Source organism: Xyrauchen texanus, chromosome 12 (assembly GCF_025860055.1).
Source record: "Xyrauchen texanus isolate HMW12.3.18 chromosome 12, RBS_HiC_50CHRs, whole genome shotgun sequence".
NCBI classification, from domain to species: Eukaryota; Metazoa; Chordata; class Actinopteri; order Cypriniformes; family Catostomidae; genus Xyrauchen; species Xyrauchen texanus.
This window is the reverse complement of record NC_068287.1, coordinates 33,645,042-33,669,265: the sequence shown is the minus strand read 5'-3', so window position 1 is coordinate 33,669,265 and position 24,224 is coordinate 33,645,042. Positions and strand designations below refer to the sequence as shown.

General features: G+C 37.5%; 1 protein-coding gene across 2 annotated transcripts in view; it reads left to right on the top strand.

Annotated features, from left to right (window-relative positions):
- Window positions 1-24,224, top strand: part of LOC127652635 (signal transducer and activator of transcription 5B-like) — a 117,292-nt gene that overhangs the window by 73,182 nt on the left and 19,886 nt on the right. For both annotated transcript variants that reach the window (XM_052138895.1, XM_052138894.1), the window contains 12 exons: window positions 5,877-6,011; window positions 6,130-6,286; window positions 8,256-8,345; window positions 10,846-11,020; window positions 11,594-11,724; window positions 12,293-12,444; window positions 12,987-13,142; window positions 16,841-17,020; window positions 18,870-18,957; window positions 19,226-19,348; window positions 19,740-19,832; window positions 23,718-23,924. In XM_052138895.1, the coding sequence (XP_051994855.1) occupies window positions 5,884-6,011; window positions 6,130-6,286; window positions 8,256-8,345; window positions 10,846-11,020; window positions 11,594-11,724; window positions 12,293-12,444; window positions 12,987-13,142; window positions 16,841-17,020; window positions 18,870-18,957; window positions 19,226-19,348; window positions 19,740-19,832; window positions 23,718-23,924 (1,680 nt within the window). In that variant the 5' untranslated portion in view covers window positions 5,877-5,883. The remainder of the gene's footprint in view (window positions 1-5,876; window positions 6,012-6,129; window positions 6,287-8,255; window positions 8,346-10,845; window positions 11,021-11,593; window positions 11,725-12,292; window positions 12,445-12,986; window positions 13,143-16,840; window positions 17,021-18,869; window positions 18,958-19,225; window positions 19,349-19,739; window positions 19,833-23,717; window positions 23,925-24,224) is intronic.

Here is a 24,224-nt window from a genome sequence, read left to right as displayed (position 1 = left end):
CTCTTCTCTGAACATATGGGCAATAGCACTGGGAAGATCCTTGAGGAGCCCCAGAACAAACAAGCAAGCATGAGGCAGTAGTGCTGTTGATTTTACACATACTGCTCTCAACAGGGAAGAAATCCAGAATTCACAATGTGATGGAATCACAGCTTGATCTGCAGTTTAGGTCAGTAGAGACTAAGGTAGTTAAATGCAGATGAAAAGCTTATTCAGTTAAATGCAGTGTTTTATGCATGACAGATTGTGTGCTGCATAGAAAACGTTATTTGCCCCTAATAATCACAATTCAAAAGAGGCCAGTTGACCTCAGGGTTGTGTTCACAACTATAAACCTGTTTGGCAAGAGCCTGTTAGACAAACAAAGTTGGACTAATTGTAATTATTTAAAATATGCCATATACTAAAAATATACTACCTACCGTTATACTAAAATACACCTAAAATATTGACTTGAAAGGACTTGAAATATATTTAATTTTATTGATCAGAATTTACTTGAAATATATATATATATATATATATATATATATATTGAAAAAAATTAATTACTGGAAAAATTACTTTGAAATATTGACTTAATATATTAAAACTGGACCTAACTTGACTGGAATTGACTTGACTAGAATTAACATGAAATATGCAGAAAATATAACAAAAATACCACAGGAAAAATATTTCAGAATTTACTTGAAGTATATGGACTTCACTCAACTTGACCAGAATTGACTTGAAATATATAATTTTTTTAAATACTACAGAAAAAATACTTCAGAATTGAAATTAAATATAAGTACTTGACCTAAATTGATGAAAATTGACTAGAATTTACTCAAGCCATGCCAGATGTCAATGACTTTCTTTATCCTGCAGAAAACAAATGAAGATTTTTAGAATACTGTCTCAGCTCTGTAGGTCCATACAATGCAAGTGAATGGTCATCAGACCTTTTGAAGCTCCAAAAATTACATAAAGGCAACATAAAAGTAATCTATACTACTCCCTTGGTTTAATATGTGTATTCAGTATTGAGATGTACAAGGAAGTGTTAATAGCAACAGAGGCCCATCAGGGTTAAGAATGCTTCACAAGTTCAGATGGCATCTCTGACCTGATTTCTGCAAGCAATGGCAACTGTCCAAATCACATCAGCCATCAGTCTCCTTCATCCATCACATCAACCGGAATCAAGTGTTTGTCTTTGTGGTTAGTTCTCTGGCAATGAGTGTCTTTTTTATGTCTGCATTTTTTTAAAATATATATATAGTGTAGTGTATGTGGTAAGCTAACTGGAAATCTGTGGTTTTTGCGTCTGTGTAGGTGTGCAACTTTCAATATAAGTATGTCTATGCAGCGACACTGCTTGGAAACACACACACATGATCACACATAAACGCACACACTAACATTGTAACAAGACAGGAAGAGGCGGGCTGTGAACTCCCTTCTTAGTTACTTCTGTTTTGAGACAGCTCACCTTAACAGCTCAAATCAATGTTGATAAAAGTCTGTCTCAAATGGATCTGATTAGTTACTGTGTTCTTCTTACATGAATGTTCCTAGCAGATGCTTTCTTACCAGAGGTTGTCAACATATGGGTTACAAAACAAAAATGGGTCGCTAGGCTTTTCTGATAGGGTTGCAGGGAAAATACAAATAATAAAATGCAAACAATCATATAAATTGTGCATAGTTAGAATAGCAAAATAAGCTTATACTGTAAACTTTTAAAAGGATGGAGAAAACACATATTCAATCAAACTCTACAGTATGTTGGCTGACATGAATTCATCAGTCACTTGGTAATAGGGTTAATAATAAAGCAATGTCTGGCTTTGTGTTTGTTCTTTATATTAGGATTGGCTTGCCATTTAATTGCCAATGTAAAATCTGTGTCCTGAAGAAAAAAAAAGTTTATATAGAGCACAATTCTGTTAAATAACATGACAGGTAGCTGAGAATACACAGCACCTGATAAATGTGCTTTAACAAGTAAATTCTAGGACTCTAGATTAATTCACTTTCATTCACCCTACTCTTAAAGGCCTTTATAAATGTAGTCTTTACATTAGCGGATGCTTGCTGATAGTCTGATGCACAGTAATTGAGAACAGTGTGTTTTTAGAGTAGGAGGAGAACAAATGAAAAATATCTACAGTAGCTACTCAATGTTTTTATTCACTGGAAACCCACAACAAAGCCTGCAGAAATTATTGTGGCCTTCAACTCTTCTTCTTGCATGAAAGCTGTTCATCTCCAAAGTGACCCGAGACACTCAAAAGGAACATGGAAAACAGAATTTGCACTTCTCTTCTGAAATAAAAGTTAAATATACTAATTACTGTACATATACTCTTATAACAGTGGTTAAAAAAAATCATTGCAGGTCTGGTTTGATAGGGTTACGGAAAGCAGGGAAAAAAATAACTGGAACTAACAAATTGGAACTAACCATATAGTCAGGCATTATGTTAGCCAAATATATGGGCTTCTAAAAGGGAGGAGAAAAAGCTTTTTTATATTTTTTTATATTTAATTTACAATGAGGTAATTTACATAGAGAAGTAACTGTAGCAAAAAATCAAGTCAAGAAAAAAAAAACTATGGTAATTTAATTAAATTGTGCCTGTTTTTATGCAAAAACCCTAGATGAACATTTTAAGTGGACTTTTCAGGAGAAACAATAAAATGCCACTGAAGTGAAGAATAGGGCCTCTTCTTTAATGCATTATGCTTCTGTCTAAATCGTTAAAGCTCTTAATATCCAGTGTTCCGCAGTTGCTAATGGTTTCTTTCAGTCCGTGCAATCATCATCGTAAAAATATGTCAGCGGACTGATCAGATGACCCGACCGGCACTGATGTTTGCATATGCAGTTTAGAGTACATTTTTGACAAATAAAGTGTCTTTATGTTTGTGTGGAATTGTGTAGATTTTACTGTGCCAGTAGGCAGATTGAAAAGTAAGTCATGCGGGGATGTTGAGGTTAAAGACAGACTTATCCAATGAGATTAACACACATAAACACAGAGACACTCAATCTACTTCCTCCTCTGTGCAGCACTGTTTTGTGTTTCGTCTTACTCTTTGAAGTTTCCTCATTTTACCTGCATTTTCTATGCATTTGTTGTCTGTGGTACTTTAAATGAGTATAAATAAGTAAGAATGGGAATTTTTGTGTGTGTCTCTGTCTGACATGTAAAAACGAGATTGAGAAAAAATGAAGCACATTCATTTCCTTCCTCTTCATGTTGTCTACTGTTGTCTCTAAAATCCCTCTCTCTTGCACACACACATAGACTCAGTGCCAACAAAGTGCCTGTTTACACAACAAATCCATTAAATGTGTACGAGTGCTTTCGCCGAAATCCACAAGGAGCGAAAAGAGTGGACATAACATAGCCCACGGAGTGTCACATAATGAAACATCCCTCCATCATGTGTATTACGCAGGAGGTTTTCCATCTAAGTGGGAAATCTCAAGACTTCTGACTGAAAATCAAAAGAAAAGAAAAAACTTAGATTTTGCCTAAAGAACATAAAGCCCCTTTTAAGGACCATAAAAACATATTTTAATAAATCTTATTAAAAGTAAAAATAAAGATAAATAAAGGTATTATTTATTTATTTGTTTAATTGCATTATATTCATGACACATTTTACACTGATATTCTCATTACTGTAATGGGTCTGGGCATTTTCCCTTTTTTTTTTCTTTTTTCTTTTTTGATTCTCGTTAGATTTTCATTGTTGTAATGCAGTATTTATTGATGGATTATTGTAAAGCAATGATTAAAAATTTTAAATAAGGCAATGGAACATTAAATATTGTGGTGTGTGTGTATATATATGGTTTATACATGTATGTATATGTACAGTGGGTACGGAAAGTATTCAGACCCCCTTACATTTTTCACTCTTTGTTATATTGCAGCCATTTGCTAAAATCATTTAAGTTCATTTTTTTTCCTCATTATTGTACACACAGCACCCCATATTGACAGAAAAACACAGAATTGTTGACATTTTTGCACATTTATTAAAAAGAAAAACTGAAAAATCACATGGTCCTAAGTATTCAGACCCTTTGTTCAGTATTTAGTAGAAGCACCCTTTTGATCTAATATAGCCATGAGTCTTTTTGGGAAAGATGCAACAAGTTTTTCACATCTGGATTTGGGTATCCTCTGCCATTCCTCCTTGCAGATCCTCTCCAGTTCTGTCAGGTTGGATGGTAAACGTTGGTGGACAGCCATTTTCAGGTCTCTCCAGAGATGCTCAATTGGGTTTAAGTCAGGGCTCTGGCTGGGCCATTCAAGAACAATCACGGAGTTGTTGTGAAGCCACACCTTCGTTATTTTAGCGGTGTGCTTAGGGTCATTGTCTTGTTGGAAGGTGAACCTTCGCCCAGTCTGAGGTCCAGTGCACTCTGGAGAAGGTTTTCAGTCCAGGATATCCCTGTACTTGGTCGCATTCATCTTTCCCTCGATTGCAACCAGTCGTCCTGTCCCTGCAGCTGAAAAACACCCCCACAGCATGATGCTGCCACCACCATGCTTCACTGTTGAGACTGTATTGGACAGGTGATGAGCAGTGCCTGGTTTTCTCCACACATACCACTTAGAATTAAGGCCAAAAGTTCTATCTTGGTCTCATCAGACCAGAGAATCTTATTTATCACCATCTTGGAGTCCTTCAGGTGTTTTTTAGCAAACTCCATGCGGGCTTTCATGTGTCTTGCACTGAGGAGAGGCTTCCGTCGGGCCACTCTGCCATAAAGCCCCGACTGGTGGATGGCTGCAGTGATGGTTGACTTACTACAACTTTCTCCCATCTCCCGACTGCATCTCTGGAGCTCAGCCACAGTGATCTTTGGGTTCTTCTTTACCTCTCTCACCAAGGCTCTTCTCCTCCGATAGCTCTGTTTGGCCTGGATGGCCAGCTCTAGGAAGGGTTCTGGTCGTCCCAAACGTCTTCCATTTAAGGATTATGGAGGCCACTGTGCTCTTATGAACCTTAAGGGCAGCAGAAATGTTTTTGTAACCTTGGCCAGATCTGTGCCGTGCCACAATTCTGTCTCTGAGCTCTTCAGGCAGTTCCTTTGACCTCATGATTCTCATATGCTCTGACATACACTGTGAGCTGTAAGGTCTTATATAGACAGGTGTGTGGCTTTCCTAATCAAGTCCAATCAGTATAATCAAACACAGCTGGACTCAATTGAAGGTGTAGAACCATCTCAAGGATGATCAGAAGAAATGGACAGCACCTGAGTTAAATATATGAGTGTCACAGCAAAGGGTCTGAATACTTAGGACCATGTGATATTTCAGTTTTTCTTTAATAAATGTGCAAAAATGTCAACAATTCTGTGTTTTTCTGTCAATATGGGGTGCTGTGTGTACAATAATGAGGAAAAAAATGAACTTAAATGATTTTAGCAAATGGCTGCAATATAACAAAGAGTGAAAATTTTAAGGGGGTCTGAATACTTTACGTACCCACTGTATATGCAGTGCTTATGTGTGTGTGTGTATATATATAATACATACACACACACTCACATATGCATATATAATAATGAAAATGTTCTGCCTTATGATAATGAGAATTGGAGGGGAGAAATGTGCTTAGCATGAACATAATGAAAATGCAGAAAATCATAATAGGCCTCAGATAGACTTAATTCTATTCCTTTTTTATTTCTAGCTATATTTTTTATTTTGGGGTGAAATATGCCTTGGACATGTTCTTATCAGGTCTTGTGAGATTCACCCTGTGGCTCTCTTTCTTTTTTCTCTTCTCGCTCTCACCTGCCTTCTACTCTTCTACTTACCTGACTTTTCATTCTCTCTGTTTTTCACTCACTCTCTCAGAGAGAAAATGGCAGTGTGGATCCAGGCCCAGCAGCTGCAAGGAGATGCTCTACACCAGATGCAATCTCTCTACGGGCAACACTTCCCCATAGAAGTTCGACACTACCTGTCCCAGTGGATAGAGGGCCAACTCTGGTATGTGAAGTGTTCGCCTGAGTGAATTTTAACTGCCACTGTCAGTTTTTTTTTTAATCAATAGTATTGTGTGTGTGTGTGTGTGTGTGTGTGTGTGTGTGTGTGTGTGCTCTGTCAGGGATGCGATAGATTTAGAGAACCCTCAGGAGGAGATTAAAGCCAAGCGTTTATTGGACAATCTGATCCAGGAACTACAGAAGAAAGCAGAGCATCAAGTGGGAGAGGATGGATTTCTACTCAAGATCAAATTAGGACATTATGCTTCGCAGCTAAAGGTAGCACACAAAACCTGGGAAAACCTGATTTTCTGTTTAAAGTGTCATTCAACCCCCCTGGTTCGTTCACACATCAGATTTAAAAAAAAAAAAAAGCTTATGAAATGGTTGTGAAAGTATGCAAAAATTTAGGCAGGAAGGTGGAGAGGTCGGGAAAGGGTCAAGCACAACAACTCACTCAAGATAGAGATGGCTGAACATCCAAATTTGAGAGAAAGCTAAAGTGTTTTCAGGCACTTTGCTCTATATCAATCATGAGACAAAATTATGAACGTGTGAAGAGTGAAGATGATAGTACAGTCTGAAAATCAAAGATTCTGTATATTTTGTTCAAGCTTTTGAAGATGAAGTAAAAGCAGGCATTGCCACCAAGACTGCTTAGAGACCAAATACTGTTTAAATTCATAGATATTTATTCTTACAACGAATGTTTCGGGGTTTAATACAAGTTAAACTTTATTGACAATATTTGTGGCAAAAAGTTGTTAACATAATTTCAACTCATCCCTCTTTTTCTAAAGAATTTTTTTTGCATTCAGTAAGACACATAATGTAATTTTAGTGTTCACGTGCCCATATAATCTTTAGGTTTGGCTGCTTATCTTGACCCTGTTGCCCTAAATCCTGCTCTCTTTCGCACAGTGTAAAGGAAACCAAAAAGAGAGTTGACATGACTTTGAGATTTGGGTTTCTATCAATGTTATCCTTTCTATGATCAGATGTATGGAGAGTACGCAATGGAATATGTGCATCTCTAAACAAACTGCCTCATGTTTGGCGCGCGAGTAGCAGAAATGCGGCGAACCTGCTCACTACGTTCTGGTTATGGACTGCGGCCCATTCTGAAGAGTGATTCCTATCTTACCACTTTGTTTAATGTAAAAGTCTGCTCTCATATCTTGGACAGGAACCGTTGTCACAACCATGTGTGATTTTATATTTCTCAGCTGTAAATGCGTTCTCACCACAGAGCCCCTCTCATATCTGTTCTGTGAGTTGAACTTGCGCCAGCCAGGAACAGATGTCACATCCGTGCATGATTTCGAATTTTCTGCTGTAATGCAAACTCATGAATGATGCAGTTCAGTAAATGGATTTCAGATTCAAATGATATATAATTGTACTAACAATCACAACTCAGAGTTTAGGCATATACTATAAAAAAAGAAAAGCCTACCACCACTATACCCTTAAAAATAAACATAAAGAGGGCTGTAATTTTTTTCAGTGATGTGCAACATGTACATATCTATTAACATCTCAAAACATTTTTGGGGGGTTTTCTTGACCCTGAGTTCCAGGCTGAAAAAGTTATGGAAATGAGTCAAATCTTATATATGTAAATATACCTTATAGATATATTTTTAAAATTATTTATTTCAAGTTTAGCTGTAGATCTAAAATATTTCATCAGCAATATATTGCTTTCGGTAAGTTCTTGTGTAAAGTAAACCTTGCCTGCAAACCAGCTCGATAACATTATTATGTCCTATGAAGTTCTTATTGGAGACATCTATACATTCAATTTATTATCGTTTAAATCTTTTCATTCAAAATATTGGTACCTGACATACATTTAGACAGTAATCATATGGTCATGAAAATGTCTTCTACCTACTGGTTAAGAACAAGTTGTGACAGTAATGTGGTGTCTGTGGGCACCTACTACATATGAACGTTGAATATATCTATGCATAATGATTTCAAGAACAGGCCAATCAGGAGAATACTGGCACACCCTCTGTGTTTACTGTCATTAGTGTTATAGGGTGTACTGAGTGTATAAAAGTAAAACAAGACAGTAGGTAGAGGTGTGTTTATTTCTGATTAATTTTCTCTATTTTCTGGTGTGTGTGTGTGTGTGTGTGTGTGTGTGTGTGTGTGTGTGTGTGTGTGTGTGTGTGTGTGTGTGTGTGTGTGTGTGTGTGTGTGTGTGTGTGTGTGTGTGTGTGTGTGTGTGTGAATTTAGAGCACATATGATCGTTGTCCATTGGAGTTGGTGAGATGCATCAAGCACATTCTGTACACAGAGCAAAGACTTGTCAGAGAAGCAACTAATGTGAGTAGCGCTGGGAGATATAATTCAATATGGTGAATCAGTATGTTGTTGTACTGGTTAAAAAGAGACATCACAGGTGTTCCCAGATGTCTTCACACTGCATGTTAAAGGGATAGTTCGCCCAAAAATGAAAATGTTCTCATCATTTGCTTGCATGACATCCCAGATGTATATGAATTTCTTTCTTCTGCTGAACACAAACAAAGATTTTTAGAATACTATCTCAGCTCTGTAGGTCCATACAATGCAAGTGAATGATGGCCAGAATGTTGAAGCTCCACAAATTACAATAAAGGCAGCATAATAGTAATTCATAAGACTCCCTTGGTTTAATACGTGTCTTTTGAAGTGAAACAATCACTTTAAGTGAGAAACAGATCAATATTTTAATCCTTTTCTACTATAAACCTCCACTTTTTAAATTCAGAGTTTAAAAGGACTTAAATATTGATCTGTTTCTCACCCACACCTATCGTATTGCTTCTGAAGACATGGATGTAACCACTGAAGTCATATGGATTACTTTTATGCTACCTTTATGGGATTTATTTTACTCTTTCATTGTATTCATTTTACTCTTGGCTATGCAAATCTAAGCATAGCCAAGCATATCTACATAGGTGGCAGCCAATGATTTTCTTCGACGTTTCGTGAAACATGGTGGGTCATGTCATTTCAACATGGTGAAACCCAGTGAAGGGGGTGACCCACACCATGTATAATAAAAACACTTTTTATAGAAAACTATTATGAGTACAGTCTCATGTGAGTGTACATTACTGAATGCACCTTTAACTACTGCTGTTTGTCGCTATGTTTGTCAAGTGCTGCATTGTTGATTGTTCCAACATGTCACCCACCTCGTGGGTTTAATCCCAAAGTTCCCTTTAAGATTCAAATGATTAACTAACACTTAATGAATTGGTTTGAATGAATCTTTAAAAAGAACCGGTTACACAGACAAGACAGGACAGACATTGGCATAACACATAAATGAATATAAAATACTAATAGAACTAATAATCCAATGACAAAATTGAATGCCCTGCTCTTGCGGAAAAATTACATTTTGATCTATTCATCCAGGAAATAATTATGACCTCCTTTAACTTAGTTTAAATCAAGGGCATTATAAACTGTCATAGGTCTGTAAAAGAATTCAATGGGAACATCATGGTTGATAAACCAGGCCAGTGTACATGAGATTGACTTTTATGAGCATCACAGATTAAATTTGTCTGTTTGATTTGTGCATGCACTGATGGACATACATATTCTGAATATCTACCCCCCAAACACATATCTGCCACATATAAGTGAAGGCTTAGTTTTACGAGCGCAAAAGAGGAAATTTCAGATTTTATAAGATGAACTGACATCTCATAAAACCATATATCTGAAGAATATATCAATAAATCTAGAAGCCTGCATAGACACATAAAAATGCCCTCTCATAATCTATTGTCAAGTCAATTTTATTTGTATAGCACCTTTCACAACACACATCGTTTCAAAGCAGCTTTACAGAAGATCAGCATTAATAGACGATAAAACTGTAATGTCTATAATGTCGATGAATCATCATTGTGTAATTAGATACAATACGATTGTTAATCGTAATTGTATTAATAACCCCAGTGAGCAAGCTGAAAGCGACTGTGGCAAGGAACACAAAACTCCATAAGATGTTGATTAATGGAGAAAAATAACCTTGGGAAAAACCAGACTCACTGTGGGGGCCAGTTCCCCTCTGGCTATCATCATGAATATAATGTAAATATTACATATTGCTTAGTTTTTCGGCATCAGCAACAGAGAGCATGAGCAATATTTCTTAAGTGGAAGAATGCTGTTCTACAAACATTGGTAATTTGATTTTCAAAGGACAGATTGGTTTCAAATATAACATCTAAGTTTTTCCGCTGTTGAAGATGATGTAACAGTACATCCATCCGAGTTTTTTGGTCCAATAATTTTGTCAGAAATTTTGGTCCAAATCTGTTTTGTCAGAATTGAGAATTCTTCATAGACACACCCACTCAAAGACTATATATTTATGTTATACTTATATTTACGAGTCACAACACCACCACGAGGACTTAGAGAGCATTGGGAAGTGGGTATTCCAAATTGGGCGAAAAGGGGAGAAAATAAAAAAAAAGATTCACTGATAATCTACTGTGTTCTATTTTAAGTACTCAACTTCTAAATAATAAAATGGTTCCTTGCATGTTTTTGAATATTCGTTACACAAGTACTGTAATTAAAAATGCAGGCAAAACATCACAACCAAATTATAAAATTACATCCAGAAGGAAGATTCATAATTATATTTTTCCATCATTACTAACTAACATTGTTCTCCTAATAGAAGGTAAAGGCATATAACTCATTTAGAAGGTACTGAAAGATGCTCCATAAATAACGACTTGTCAGCTTATGATTAATGAAGTGGTGGAGTTGGATGTCACTCATGTGTTTCTGTGACTCTGATTGGCAGTCGAGCTCACCAGTGGGCGGGTTGATGGACAGCATGTCGCAGAAGTACCATCAGATAAATCAGGTGTTTGAGGAGCTCAGAATACTGACTCAAGACACAGAGAATGACCTCAGAAAACTACAACACAACCAAGAGTACTTCATTATACAATACCAAGAAAGCCTCCGGATACAGGGTATGTATACACACACACACAAAACCAGTAGTACACGCAGACATTATACCATGTATCTCATAATTCAATTCATCAAATTTTAATAAAAATATACATATAATAAACATGTATGATGCTCCCATAATGTTTGAGTTCAAGTCATGATATAGCAAATCAGAGTCAAGTCTCAAGGCAAGACTCAAGTCTGAATTTAGGTCTCCTAGTTTGCACAACTATAAATATAGTATCAAAAAAATTAGTTTTTGTCATTTTAATTGTTCTAACCAAAATACTAACATGACTAGCTGTATTAATACTTGATAGATAAAGAATAATATATAAAATATATATTTTTCAGATGTTTATATATATTCAGAGAAACTGAGCAATTATGAAATACTGTACAAATATCCAGTCTTCTGCAAATCCAGTATAGCCCTCTACAGAACCGTAAACAACATTGAATGTCCAGTGGCCAACTAGAATTATTTAGTTGATTCTGTAAGATTTCTACATAGAACAATATGGCAAAATTGCTTTTTTGTTTGCAAAGCTTGTATTTGTTGTCTAAAGCCTCCACTCTGTTGTATGCAGCTCAGTTATCGAGTCTGGCCACATTGCCCCCAGCAGACAGACAGCTCAGAGAGCCTAGTCTGCTCAACAAGAGAGCCACTGTAGAGGCCTGGCTGACCCGAGAGGCCAACACCCTGCAGAAATACAGACTGGTACACACACTCGCCAACAAACACACAGAATTACAGTTCATAACATAGCGGTAACATAAGGGGCCATTTCCTATATTTTTGTTGCATTTTTCCCTTGAAATCCACTTGTAGGAGTAGAATTAAAGGGATAGTTCACCAAAAATGTAATCTATCAATGTCATCAATTACGCACCATTCCCTGTCATTTCTACTTTCTCCATACAGTGAAAGTGAATGGTGCCTGAGAATGTCAGTCTCTAACATTCTCCTCTTGTGTTCCTCATAAAAAATTAAATCATACATTTAAATAAGACCTCTTTATGTTAATGAACTTTGTTATGATTGGTTAACCTCTTTGTATGTGAAATAAGGATCTCTTTCTTTTCAAAATATCAAAATTCTGCTTTCCATTATACAGTATGTCCCCCTTATAATAAAAGTGACACTTTCATATAATCATAAATCCATGGTGCTCCGCCTATTTGTTTTCAAGAAGAAGTCAAGTGGGCTGTAGGTATTTAAATAAGCACAGTACAGAATTACACATGTGTGTGTGTAATGTTATAAAACCTTGTGTGTGTGTGCTCAGGGCCTTGCAGAGAAACACCAGAAAACACTGGCATTGCTACGGAAACAGCAGACGGTGATTCTTGATGACGAGCTGATTCAGTGGAAGAGACGTCAACAGCTGGCTGGCAACGGAGGACCGCCTGAGGGGGGACTGGACATACTACAGTCATGGTACATACACACATATAGAGAGCAAATCTTTATTTTATGCTTTTGTTTTAAATGCAAATTCCAAATCTTTTAGCAGTATGATCCAAAAAGTACAAGAACATGTGACTGTATTTATGGAATCACTGTAAATAAAAATATTTGTTTTTATGTGCAACCATATCTTATGCGGGGTGTTGTTATTGTTGTTGTTGTTTTAATTTGAAAATAATTTGGTTTTCGCTTTCTAAGAACAGTTTTCTTAAACAATATTGCCCTCCTTCCCCAACCCACTGGAAGCTTTGGTATAATTTGAACGCTTGTATTGATGGTCATTTAGGAGAAGACAATAGAAGATAAGCTAGACGACAGACGGACAGACGGACAGATAGATAGATAGATAGATAGATAGATAGATAGATAGATAGATAGATAGATAGATAGATAGATAGATATCCATCCTATAAGTCATTTATAGAGTGTGTAAGTGGTACAGATTGTGCAAATGATAAAGTGTCTATCCGTTTCTTATTTCTGTGTGTGTGTGTGTGTGTGTGTGTGCACAGGTGTGAAAAGCTCGCTGAAACCATTTGGCAGAATCGACAGCAGATCCGGAGGGCAGAGCATCTGAGACAGCAGCTGCCCATTCCCGGCCCCATCGAAGAGCTGCTCACCGAACTCAACAGCACCATCACTGACATCATCTCAGCTTTAGTCACCAGGTGGGTGTGTGTGTGTGAGAGAGAAAAGAGGTTCAGTGATTGCACATTGCAGAGAAACAACCAATATCCTTCCTGCAAACAGTGTGAACTTGATGAATGTTGTGTATATATATGTGCTATTTCTAAGCACTGTTAGAATTTTAATGATGACCTCATAATGCAGTTCTGCTTTCTGTAGAATGAGAACAACCCCTCCCTCTAATACCTCCTGCCCATGACTAGAAATAGCAGGTAGAATATTATGCTTCATTATGGCTGTGATGTAAATTAAAGGCTATTGGTTAATTAATCAAAAGGAGCAAACCCTTCTATATGTACCATCCTAACTTTCTGTTTCAATAAGAAGTATGTCAATGCTGGAACAAAAACTACATTCGTCAAGCCATTTCATTGAGTTTATAAATTACAAAATGTTTTTTGATGTTGTTTTTTGCTTGTTTGTTTGCCAAGTTCCTGCAAAGCATGTCTCTTTCTAGACCCATGCTGTTAAGTGATGACCTCACAACATGGCTCTCCCAACCATACAAAGCCATACAGTACATTCCCTTCCTATTGTCTGTCTGTGAGTGTTTGTATTGGCCTAGATCTAAATGTCCATAGGTTTCAATCAGGTTTTACTATCTAGATGTGAAGAACAAAATATTTAATATATAATCTAGAAGTTTGGTAGCAATAACAAAAACACACCAGGTAGAGGTTGTAAGGCAGAATGTTTACAATTTCTAAGTCACTATTCACTTTTATTTCATATTTTTTTCCATACAATGAAAGTTAATGGTGACCTTTTGTTTTCCACGGAAAGAAGAAAGACATGTACTGTATGCTTGGAATGATACTAGGGTGAGTAAATTATGACAGAATGATCCCTTTAATTTCACATTGCACATTTCCACATCATGAAATCGAAAGATAAGCGTCTCGGTGGCAAGTAAATGAGTATTTATGTATTACTCCCCATGCATGTTCTTGTGTAAATGTGTGAGTAATGCGAACAGAGGCTGTGTGTGTGTGTGAGTTTCATAGCCCTTTTCCACTGAAATGGTGCTGGTTCTTGGTCGGGGGAATCTGGAGCCAATCGCAAACCGGCTCACTTTTGCTATTGCATTTAATATTGTGTTTATGTCTCGATTGAGAATTCCACCAGTTTACTTTACAGATAGCCGCTATTTTAAGTGAGTACCTGGTCAAAAATCCCCTTATTGAACAAAAACATTGCACAAAATAAGGCGAGAAGAGTGCAAGGAAGGCTAACAAAGTTGGCAAATGTAATAACAAACCAAGATCAGCTGCAGAGGACACCGGCGATTCTGTGTTTGTCTCGAGCGTGACTGTCGCTGAATTCAATTCCTCGATTAGTTAAATGGCTGGTTGGGAGTCTAAGACATCGTAGTCAACGGTTTTATTGCCTAGGTCCTTCTTCTGGTCCATGTACTCCTTTTACATTCGTTTTTTAAATTTTTACTGTATTTATGATTTGGTCAATTGTCCGATTGAAGCCGTCATTTATCATTTCTTGCCATATCTCCTTGTACTCTCTTAGATCTCCATAGAAGACCCTATCGCAAGTTGAGAGCTGCTTTCCTTATTGGAACACCGCTGAACCCTTTTAATGGTTTTTGTTGTTGTAAATGGTGCTGTAAGCAACTTTAGCTGTTCTAGAATTTTCACAAGCTGAGCCGTTGGATTAGCCACGCCTGCTCTTTCCAAAACCCTGCACTCCAAAAATACTAAATGAGCTTTATTGAGACTGACATGAGTTGAAGCGGTTGTCAAAAACAACAGCATCGATATAGCACCCTCAACTGACAACTGTTATGGGCAACATGCTATAAAAATAGCATTAAGCCTCAATAATTCGCTGCAGCTACAATACCATGAGAACATGCAAAATGAGTGCTAAACTGGGGAATGTCTACAAACTTCTGCTCTCCTTCAGACTTTTCTTCATATCAGGTCTTGCTGTCAGTGTTCACACCTACCACAAGGGATCAGTGTGGGGGTTCATTCTTGTGTGTTAAGTGCCTCAGGCCATGTCGTCTCTGAAATACTGAGCTTAATGGGAGATCAGCTGCTTTTAAAGACCATCGATGTCTGAACTGATTTCCATCAAGAAGTGCGACTGTTGATCTGTTCGGTGTGTGTGTGTGTGTGCTTTTACCTAGCTAAAGATAAATGGAGACATACCAAAGACTTCTGACTATCTTAATTTATTCTAATTCTAACAATGACACACTAATCTTAATCTAATACCTTAACCTAACTACCCTTTTAGAATTTTCTGAAGAAGTGGTGCTTGCCTGTGCAAAAGTCACTGCCATTATACTAGTGTGTTGTGAATGATTGCCTGGCCATTGCTATGAGGTTGCTAAGGTATTCTATGTGGTTGCTAGGGGGTTCTAGGTGGTTGCTAGGTGGTCACTTAAGGTGGGGCCACACTTGCCGAGTTTTACGCAGTTTTCAGGTGTGAGCTTTTTTTAACACATTAATGACCAGGTGGAGTGAGCACACATTTGTTAATGATTTGACAATTCTGCACTCCCTGCTGAGTTAATGGTTACAGCTATGGGAAAAAAGGATTAAACATGACAGAAACAATCTTTCTGTTGCCAGGGTCAACTCTTGTGTTCTTGTCAAGTTACTAGTGAACTTCTTCTTTTATCGAAAAACTGACAAGATGTCATGCTGATCTGAACATTTTCATCTGCAATCGCACTCGGCTGCGTTTTTGTCCTACACTAAAATTATTTAAACAGAAAGTGGAGGCACAACAGTTATTGAACATAATTTATTTTCTCTCTGAATGCTACTTATGGACATACACGTTCTATGGCAAGCCTCAAGGGGATAAATACGCAATCACACACATTCACAAGGCAAAGTTACTCCATGAATCACATCCTAAATCACTCTTTTACAATTCTTTATGCTCACGTGGTACTCCTGTTGTTATTCTAGCGAGCTCCATGTGATTTTAGGTGAGTTGGTATGTCTGACATCCCTCCACCATTCTAAATCGGCAAGTGTGTCATACCTCTGGCTGAAGAGTGCGAGATCCAAGAAAAACCGTCAGCAAGTGTGACACCCTCAGCCAAAATCAAGTTGTTTTGAGTCTGCTCGTGTGGCGCCGGCTTAACTGGCCTAAGTCAGAAGTGGCCACCCCCTCACCCCAGTCTCTATAATATAGAGATATGGTAGAGGTCTCTCATTCAATGAAAGTCTATGGTATTTTGTCACCGTTTTGTCGTATCCCTAACCCTTGGTATTAGCAATAATAATAGTGCTGTTTGCCTTTATTTATGAACCCATATCCCCTTTGAAAAAGTACCCAAAATAATTTTAAACCCATGTATCCCCAAAATATAGTAAGGTTAGAAATGCATATGGCTTATCGGTTAGTGCACATATTTAGCCAGTGCAAGTGGATGGTAATCTGACATTTGAAGCTCCAAAAATCACAGACAGTCAGCATAAACATCATCCATATAACTCCGTTACGGATGTAATCTCACATTTTTCTCTTTCTCTTGGTTGTGACATCCAGGATGAGCACACATTGTGAGCAAATAAACAGATACCAATACAGATGCTCATACGGGTGGTGCAAGTTTGAATCTGAATCCTACATTTAGTGTGTTTTAAATGGATGTACTGTACAGTAAATGTGTTTATGTGTGTATTTATTTGTTTTTCCCCTGCAGTACTTTCATCATCGAAAAGCAGCCCCCTCAGGTGCTGAAAACGCAAACGAAATTTGCGGCGACAGTGCGTTTGCTGGTGGGCGGGAAACTCAACGTGCACATGAACCCGCCACAGGTCAAAGCCACCATCATCAGCGAACAGCAGGCCAAAGCCCTGCTCAAGAACGAGAACACCAGAAAGTTAGTTGAACCAGCACACATACAAATACACTATATTGTATTTACTAACTTCTCTGCACCACCCCATTCTGTCATCTTATACTCATTTACTCGCACACTTTTAAACTATAAATCATCAACACACACACACACACATATACAGTATTTTACAGTGGCCTCAAAAAGTATTTGGACACTTTAGCTCACTTTAAAGCATTAGATAATAACAATATCAAACCAAGTGGAACCTATATAAAAAATAAATATAAAAAAAGCACATGCACACTTTTCAAGCGAAACATTTTACAAAAAAAAGTTTGTAAGGTTTAAGTTTAAGATACTGTTTAAAATTAAGACAGATTTGGACGCTTTCTGGTTATCAGATGTTAGTAGAACATGTCCATATTTAATGTTCTGAACTACACGTGCGGTTTGTCTGCTAGGACACCTGTGTGAACTTGAAGGGAACTGCCTTCATACATGAAGTTCTGAGAAAAGGTCTAGGATCTTTTGTTTGCAGATGACACTTTGTGTTATCTAATGCAGTGACATTCACACATTTTTACGTGTGCCTCAAGAGTCCAAATGTTTTTTGGTCCATTGTGCTCACACATGCTCTGAACATGAAAAATGAAAAAATGCTTAAAGGGGACCTATTATGCAAAATTCACATTTTCACATTTACTTGTGTTTGTAGATAAATGTGAGTCGGCAGTGTGTGTACACAACCACCCAACAATGTTAAAAGTCAACCCACTCCTCTTTCTTATATTTCGATTAATCAAAAACAGTATGTCAAAATGAATGGTCACGTTAGAGCAGGCCTCGCCCACGACTGGTGACGGACTCTACCCTATTATCATAGATTCTCCCATGTGATCTACACACAGTCTGCCATTTTTTTCACGCTGGAACAGATACAGTGAGAAGAATAATGTCTCAGCTTCGTAAGCATCATAACTGTTCTGTTGTTGGCAGTAAAAGTGAACATAAGAGTCTTCATGTACTCCCAGCATCAGAGCAACTGAAGACGCAGTGGACACGTTTTGTTTTTGAAGGAAACGTGCCCCAAAACATACAAAAATGTGTGTATGTTTGTGTAAATAATTTTACACCGGACTGCTTTGTGAATGAGTGTCAATATAAAGCAGAATTTTCAAATATTTTTATTCTCAAGCATGGATCAACTGTTCGTGTTCCAGCTTTATATCCTGAAGATGAAGTATCGAGTATTTTGTGAATGTTTGCAAATCGCCTTTCCGAATGTGCTTGTTAGCTGATTCCACGGCTAATGCAGCTAAAGTTACCATTGTCTCTGATTGTATTCACGGAGACCAGAGCTATGTTGGGGGCGGGGAGCAGCAGCTCATTTGCATTTAAAGAGACACACATGAAAATAGTGTGTTTTTGATTCCACCCAAAAAGAGGCATTTACAACATGGTATAATAAATGATCCGTGGGGTATTTTGAGCTGAAACTTTCCAGACACATTCTGGGGAAACCTGAGACTTACATTACATCTTGTAAAAAGGGGCATAATAGGTCTACTTTTAAAGGACAGTTCACCTAAAAATGAAAATTCTCTCATCGTTTACGTACCCTCATGCCATCCCAGATGTGTATGACTTACTTTCTTCAGCAAAACACATTTGAAGAAAAACAGAAAAATATTTATGCTGAGTGAGCCATCTATTTTTCTTAAAATGTGTTCTGCTGAAGAAAGGAAGTCATACACATATGGGATGGCATGAGGGTGAATAAAAGATGAGAGAATTTTCATTTTGGGGTGAACTATCCCTTTAATGCCATGCAACATTTCCATCTTTCTGGCTTTAAATAATAATGTCTGTCTCTGTGTCTGTCTTACAGTGAAAGCAGTGGGGAGATCTTGAATAACAACTGTGTGATGGAGTACCATCAGACCACAGGCACCTTGAGTGCACACTTTAGAAACATGGTGAGTGCAGTGTGGCCATCAATAAAGACTAACTTTAGAGAGCAGAGACTGTGCTAACTTTCTTTAAACATATTTATTTCTTTATTTATATTTTGTCATCTAATACAATCAACATTCAGACAAATTTAAGTGTGGTTTAAGTGTACAAATACTTTTTAGGGTCAATCTGTATGCAATAAACCTAGTGAAAGAATCTTAAATACAGAGAACAAATTGAACTGCTTTCATGAAAGTGTCTATTTCTTTCTTCTTTTCATTTGTTCTGTAGTCTTTGAAGAGAATCAGACGCTCAGACCGTCGAGGAGCGGAGTCTGTTACGGAGGAGAAATTTACCATTTTGTTTGAGTCACAGTTTAGCGTTGGGGGAAATGAGCTGGTATTTCAGGTTAAGGTGAGATTCAGAAATCTTGTGCTTATGAGCTACATACCATTAAACGTACAGTAAACTGAATCTGTTTAAAATCACAAAAGGGCATAGCAATCATTAATACTCAACATTTTCTCCATTGGTTTTAAAGGTTATCATTCCCTTCCAAAGATCCATGCACATTTAATTTGGACTAATGTTGCTTTTCCAGTTTATTCAAAGGAATACTTTGATAGCTTTTGATGTAGCAGAACAAAGCCAACCATTATAATTATTATATTTACTTTATATTAGAATAATGATAATTACTCTATTACTATTCTTATAGGAATTGTATATAACAAGTCAAATACTACCTGGTTCATCCTTCTCTCTCTCCCTCTCTCTCTCTCTCTCTCACATCTGTTTTTCCCAGACTCTGTCTTTGCCAGTGGTGGTAATTGTCCATGGAAGTCAAGATAACAATGCCACAGCCACCGTTCTGTGGGACAATGCTTTCGCTGAACCGGTTGGTTTCAGATAACATCAGTTTTTCTATTTTGAGTGGGTGGTGGGGTAGTGGTTAAAGACACCATGAAATAGCTTGAGCTGAGTTTTCTGTCCTTGTTGACGTACTTCTTTTAAAACAGGAAGGGGGGAAAGAAAATTTTCATTCTAAGGTGTATTTGATTGGCCAACTTTTAGGAGTACACTAGCATATGGATGGCTTTAAAGCTAAGATGCATGAACTAATAATAAAACTCCAATTTTGATTCTTTAATAGGGTCTTTAAAATCATAAGTTTATTTTATTTATTTTAGTTTTTTATTTTAATGAGTGAGCCAGGATCTACAGTGTCACCATTGTACATTTGAACAATGCACTTAACGCGGCTTACTCCAATGGGACTTTCTGTGCAATAAGTTAATTGTGCCGCTTAATGACGCCATCACACGAATGTCGAAGAGACAAATTGCACCGGTCCTGATCATGTGCCGATAAATAAAGATTCTATTAAGCTCTGTAAAACCTTTGCATAGATATCTGGCATCACTTGAAAACACACAAGACCCATTCTCCAAACCATACATCCTTTCATTTTTGCCCACTCACTGGGACATCTCAAACTCCCCACAATTTATAAATAAAGTAGTCATGTTCAAAGCATGGGAGTTGATTGGATGGCTGTTGGCATATGACTCATGTTCCTTTACTGTACATATTCTACCTTTAATCTTCTTTAAGCGATGCCAAAGATCAGATCATCATGAGTCATGAAAACATTGAATACAAAGTGAGTTTTCTTCAGGGCAGCAGTGAGTGGCATGTATGCAGAACATTTAACATGTTTTGTTTCTTCTAATCAAGCGGGATGTGTCAGGTAGTGGAGGCATGACAGAGCTGATGTAAAGTATCGCTATAAATTCTTGCGAAATCGTCCTGTACATTTCTTTAAAGGGATCATAATAGGGGTGGGCAATATGACCAGAATTCTAGTAATGTTATTGTACAGCAGCAGTATAAATCAATAAATATTTTTTTCTTTCTGGAAAATCAACAAAAAAGGTTTATTAGGTAACCATGTTTTATAGAGGTGGGTAATATAAGCATCAAATTATAGAGAGAAATTCTTGAAATATGTGGTCGATAACAATATACATGATGATGTAGCCTACGCATTTTCATGGAAAGTGATTCAAAAACTTCTGAAAAAATAATACAAGTTATTTTTTATTCAAAATGATGTCCTAAGTAGCCTAATGGTAGACCCGTCATGTCCATTGCATTTAAAAATCTTGATTAATAAATATATAATTATTAAAAATAGTATTTGATCTGTTTTATCTACTCTGCATCGTTTTTCAGTCTAAACAAAAAATTCTGCTTCTGTCTAGTTAAATATAAGCGTTAGCTTTTATTCTGAAGCAAAACCCTCTATAATATATTAGTTTTGGCTATAGCCTTCTGTTGGAAAATGGAAACCATTTTTTTATCTATATAGCTTACTAGACATAAATGCACTGTTGAAAAAGGTGTTTTCTATAATAACTCTTGAGGTTATTAACTCAGTGCAGTCACTTCTCTCTCCATGTTTGCTGAAGTACAGATACCGGAAGGAAAGCTTCATCCAGGAACGTGAGAAAACGGCACCTTGTATTGCCAAAAATAAATTCCTCCTCCTGCGTTTGACTTATTCAGGGTCGTCCCACATTCTGTGTGTTCATCTTTCTCCATGTTTGTTCGTCTCTCTCACTATCAGTCTCATGTGCAGCCAAATGGAGCGTCGTGCACCCAGATATTTACATACCACGACACAGATGGTATAGAAAAATCTCTACAGGTTAAAACTTTATACCTTTGCCACGATATACACTCACCTACCACATTATTAGGAACACATGTACACCTACATATTCATGAGATTATATAATCAGCTAATCATGTGGCATCAGTACAGCGCATAAATTCATGCAGATATGGGTCAAGAGCTTCAGTTTATGTTCATATCAACCATCAGAATGGGGAGAAAATGTGATCTCAGTGATTTCAACTGTGGCATGATTTTTGGTGCCAAACGGGCTGGTTTTTGTATTTCTATAACTGTTGATCTCCTGGGATTTTCATGCAAAACAGTTTCTAAAGTTTACTTAGAATGGTGGCAAAAACAAAAAACATCCAGTGAGCGGCAGTTCTGTAGATGTAAACTCCTTGTTGATGAGAGAGGTCAATGGAGAATGGCCAGACTGGTTCAAGCTGACAGACAGGCTGCAGTAACTAAGATAACCACTCTGTACAATTGTAGTGAGCAGAATAGCATTTCAGAAAACATGTAGAACCTTGAGGTGGATCTACAACAACAGCAAGAGACCACGTTCGGTTCCACTTTTGTCAACCAAGAACAGAAAACTGAGGCTGCAATAGGCACAGGCTCACCAAAACTGGACAGTTAAATACTAGAAAAATGTAGCCTGGTCTGATGAATCTTGATTTCTGCTGAGGTACACAGATGGTAGGCCCACTGCAGCCTCAGCTTTCTGTTCTTGGCTGACAGAAGTGGACACTGACAAGGTCTTCTGATGATGTAGCCTACACATTTTCATGGAAAGTGATTCAAAAACTTCTGAAAAAATAATACAAGTTATTTTTTATTCAAAATGATGTCCTAAGTAGCCTCATGGTAGACCCGTCATGTCCATTGCATTTAAAATTCTTGATTAATAAATATATAATTATTAAAAATAGTATTTGATCTGTTTTATCTACTCTGCATCGTTTTTCAGTCTAAACAAAAAATTCTGCTTCTGTCTAGTTAAATATAAGCGTTAGCTTTTATTCTGAAGCAAAAACCTCTATAATATATTAGTTTTGGCTATAGCCTTCTATTGGAAAATGGAAACCTTTTTTTTATCTATATAGCTTACTAGACATAAATGCACTGTTGAAAAAGGTGTTTTCTATAATAACTCTTGAGGTTATTAACTCAGTGCAGTCACTTCTCTCTCCATGTTTGCTGAAGTACAGATACCGGAAGATTCCTCAAGGTTCAACGTGTTGTGCATTCTGAGATGCTATTTGCAAGTTTGAATCCAGGGTGTTCTGAGTTACTCCAGCCAGGCTTTCAAAGCAACCAATTGGCCCTGTTGCTAGGGTGGCTAGAGTCACGAGGGTTACCTTCCTCGTGGTCACTATAATGGTGAGTTTCGCTCTCTGTGGGGTGTGTGGTGAGTTGCGCGAGCCTCCACAGCCACTAGGTCGCCTTGGTAATGCGCTCAGCTAGCCACATGATAAGATATGTGGGCGAGTCACTTCGCCACTACCACAAGGAATTAGAGTGCATTGGAAATTGGGCATGCCGAAAAGGGGACAAAATATATATAAAGAAAATCCTAGGAGTTCAGCAGTTACAGAAATACTCAAACCAGCCTGTCTGGCACCAAAAATCATACCACGGTCGAAATTCTGATGGTTGATGTGAACATGAACTGAAGCGCCTGACCCATATATGCATAATTGTATCCATTGCACTACTGCCACACGATTGGCTGATTAGATAATCCCATGAGTAGGTGTACAGGTGTACCTAATAAAGTGGTCGGTGATTGTATATCGCCATACTTCTCAGCTCTAGATCATAAACATTTTTTAAATAATTTTTTATTTCTTATAATGTTAGACATTTTAAACTATTTAAGATACTGTGAGCTGAAATGATTTTGTTCAAAATAAACTTTAGCGGCTTTTTTATAACATTGGAATTCTTTAGAAGGATATGCAGAGTGGAAGGTGCTACACACAGTCAGCAACATCACAAGCTTTGATTAACTTTTTGCAAGGTTCAATAGATATACTTTCCAACTGACAAATTTTAATAGAGCGTTTTGGAGGGGGTCCTAATTGTCATGTCCTCTCTCAGGGACGAGTCCCCTTCATAGTTCCAGACAAGGTGTTATGGCCGCAGTTGTGTGAGGCTCTGAATATGAAGTACAAGGCAGAGGTGCAGTCGAATCGAGGTTTGTCTGAGGAGAATCTGGTCTTTCTTGCTCAGAAAGCCTTCAGCAGCTCCAGCGTCAACCCTGAGGACTACCGAAACATGACCATGACCTGGTCGCAATTTAATAGGGTAAGAAAATGCACTACCCACACTTCAGAATAAAACTGACAGCAACTATACCTTCATCAGGATACTGGACTTCACTACCCAGTGTTTAACAGGTCAGTAGTTAGCACACATTCTCCGACTCATTGAGATGGGGTGCTCATGTGGGTAATGCAGGTTCAAATCTGGCTTGTGACTTTTTCTGATTATGTTCCCCCTTTTTTCCAATATAATTTACTCATCCTTGTGTATTTTCTGGATTACATATCAAGAAAAGGGCCAAAATTAAGTGGAAAAATTATTTCTTAATGTATGTTCCTGGTC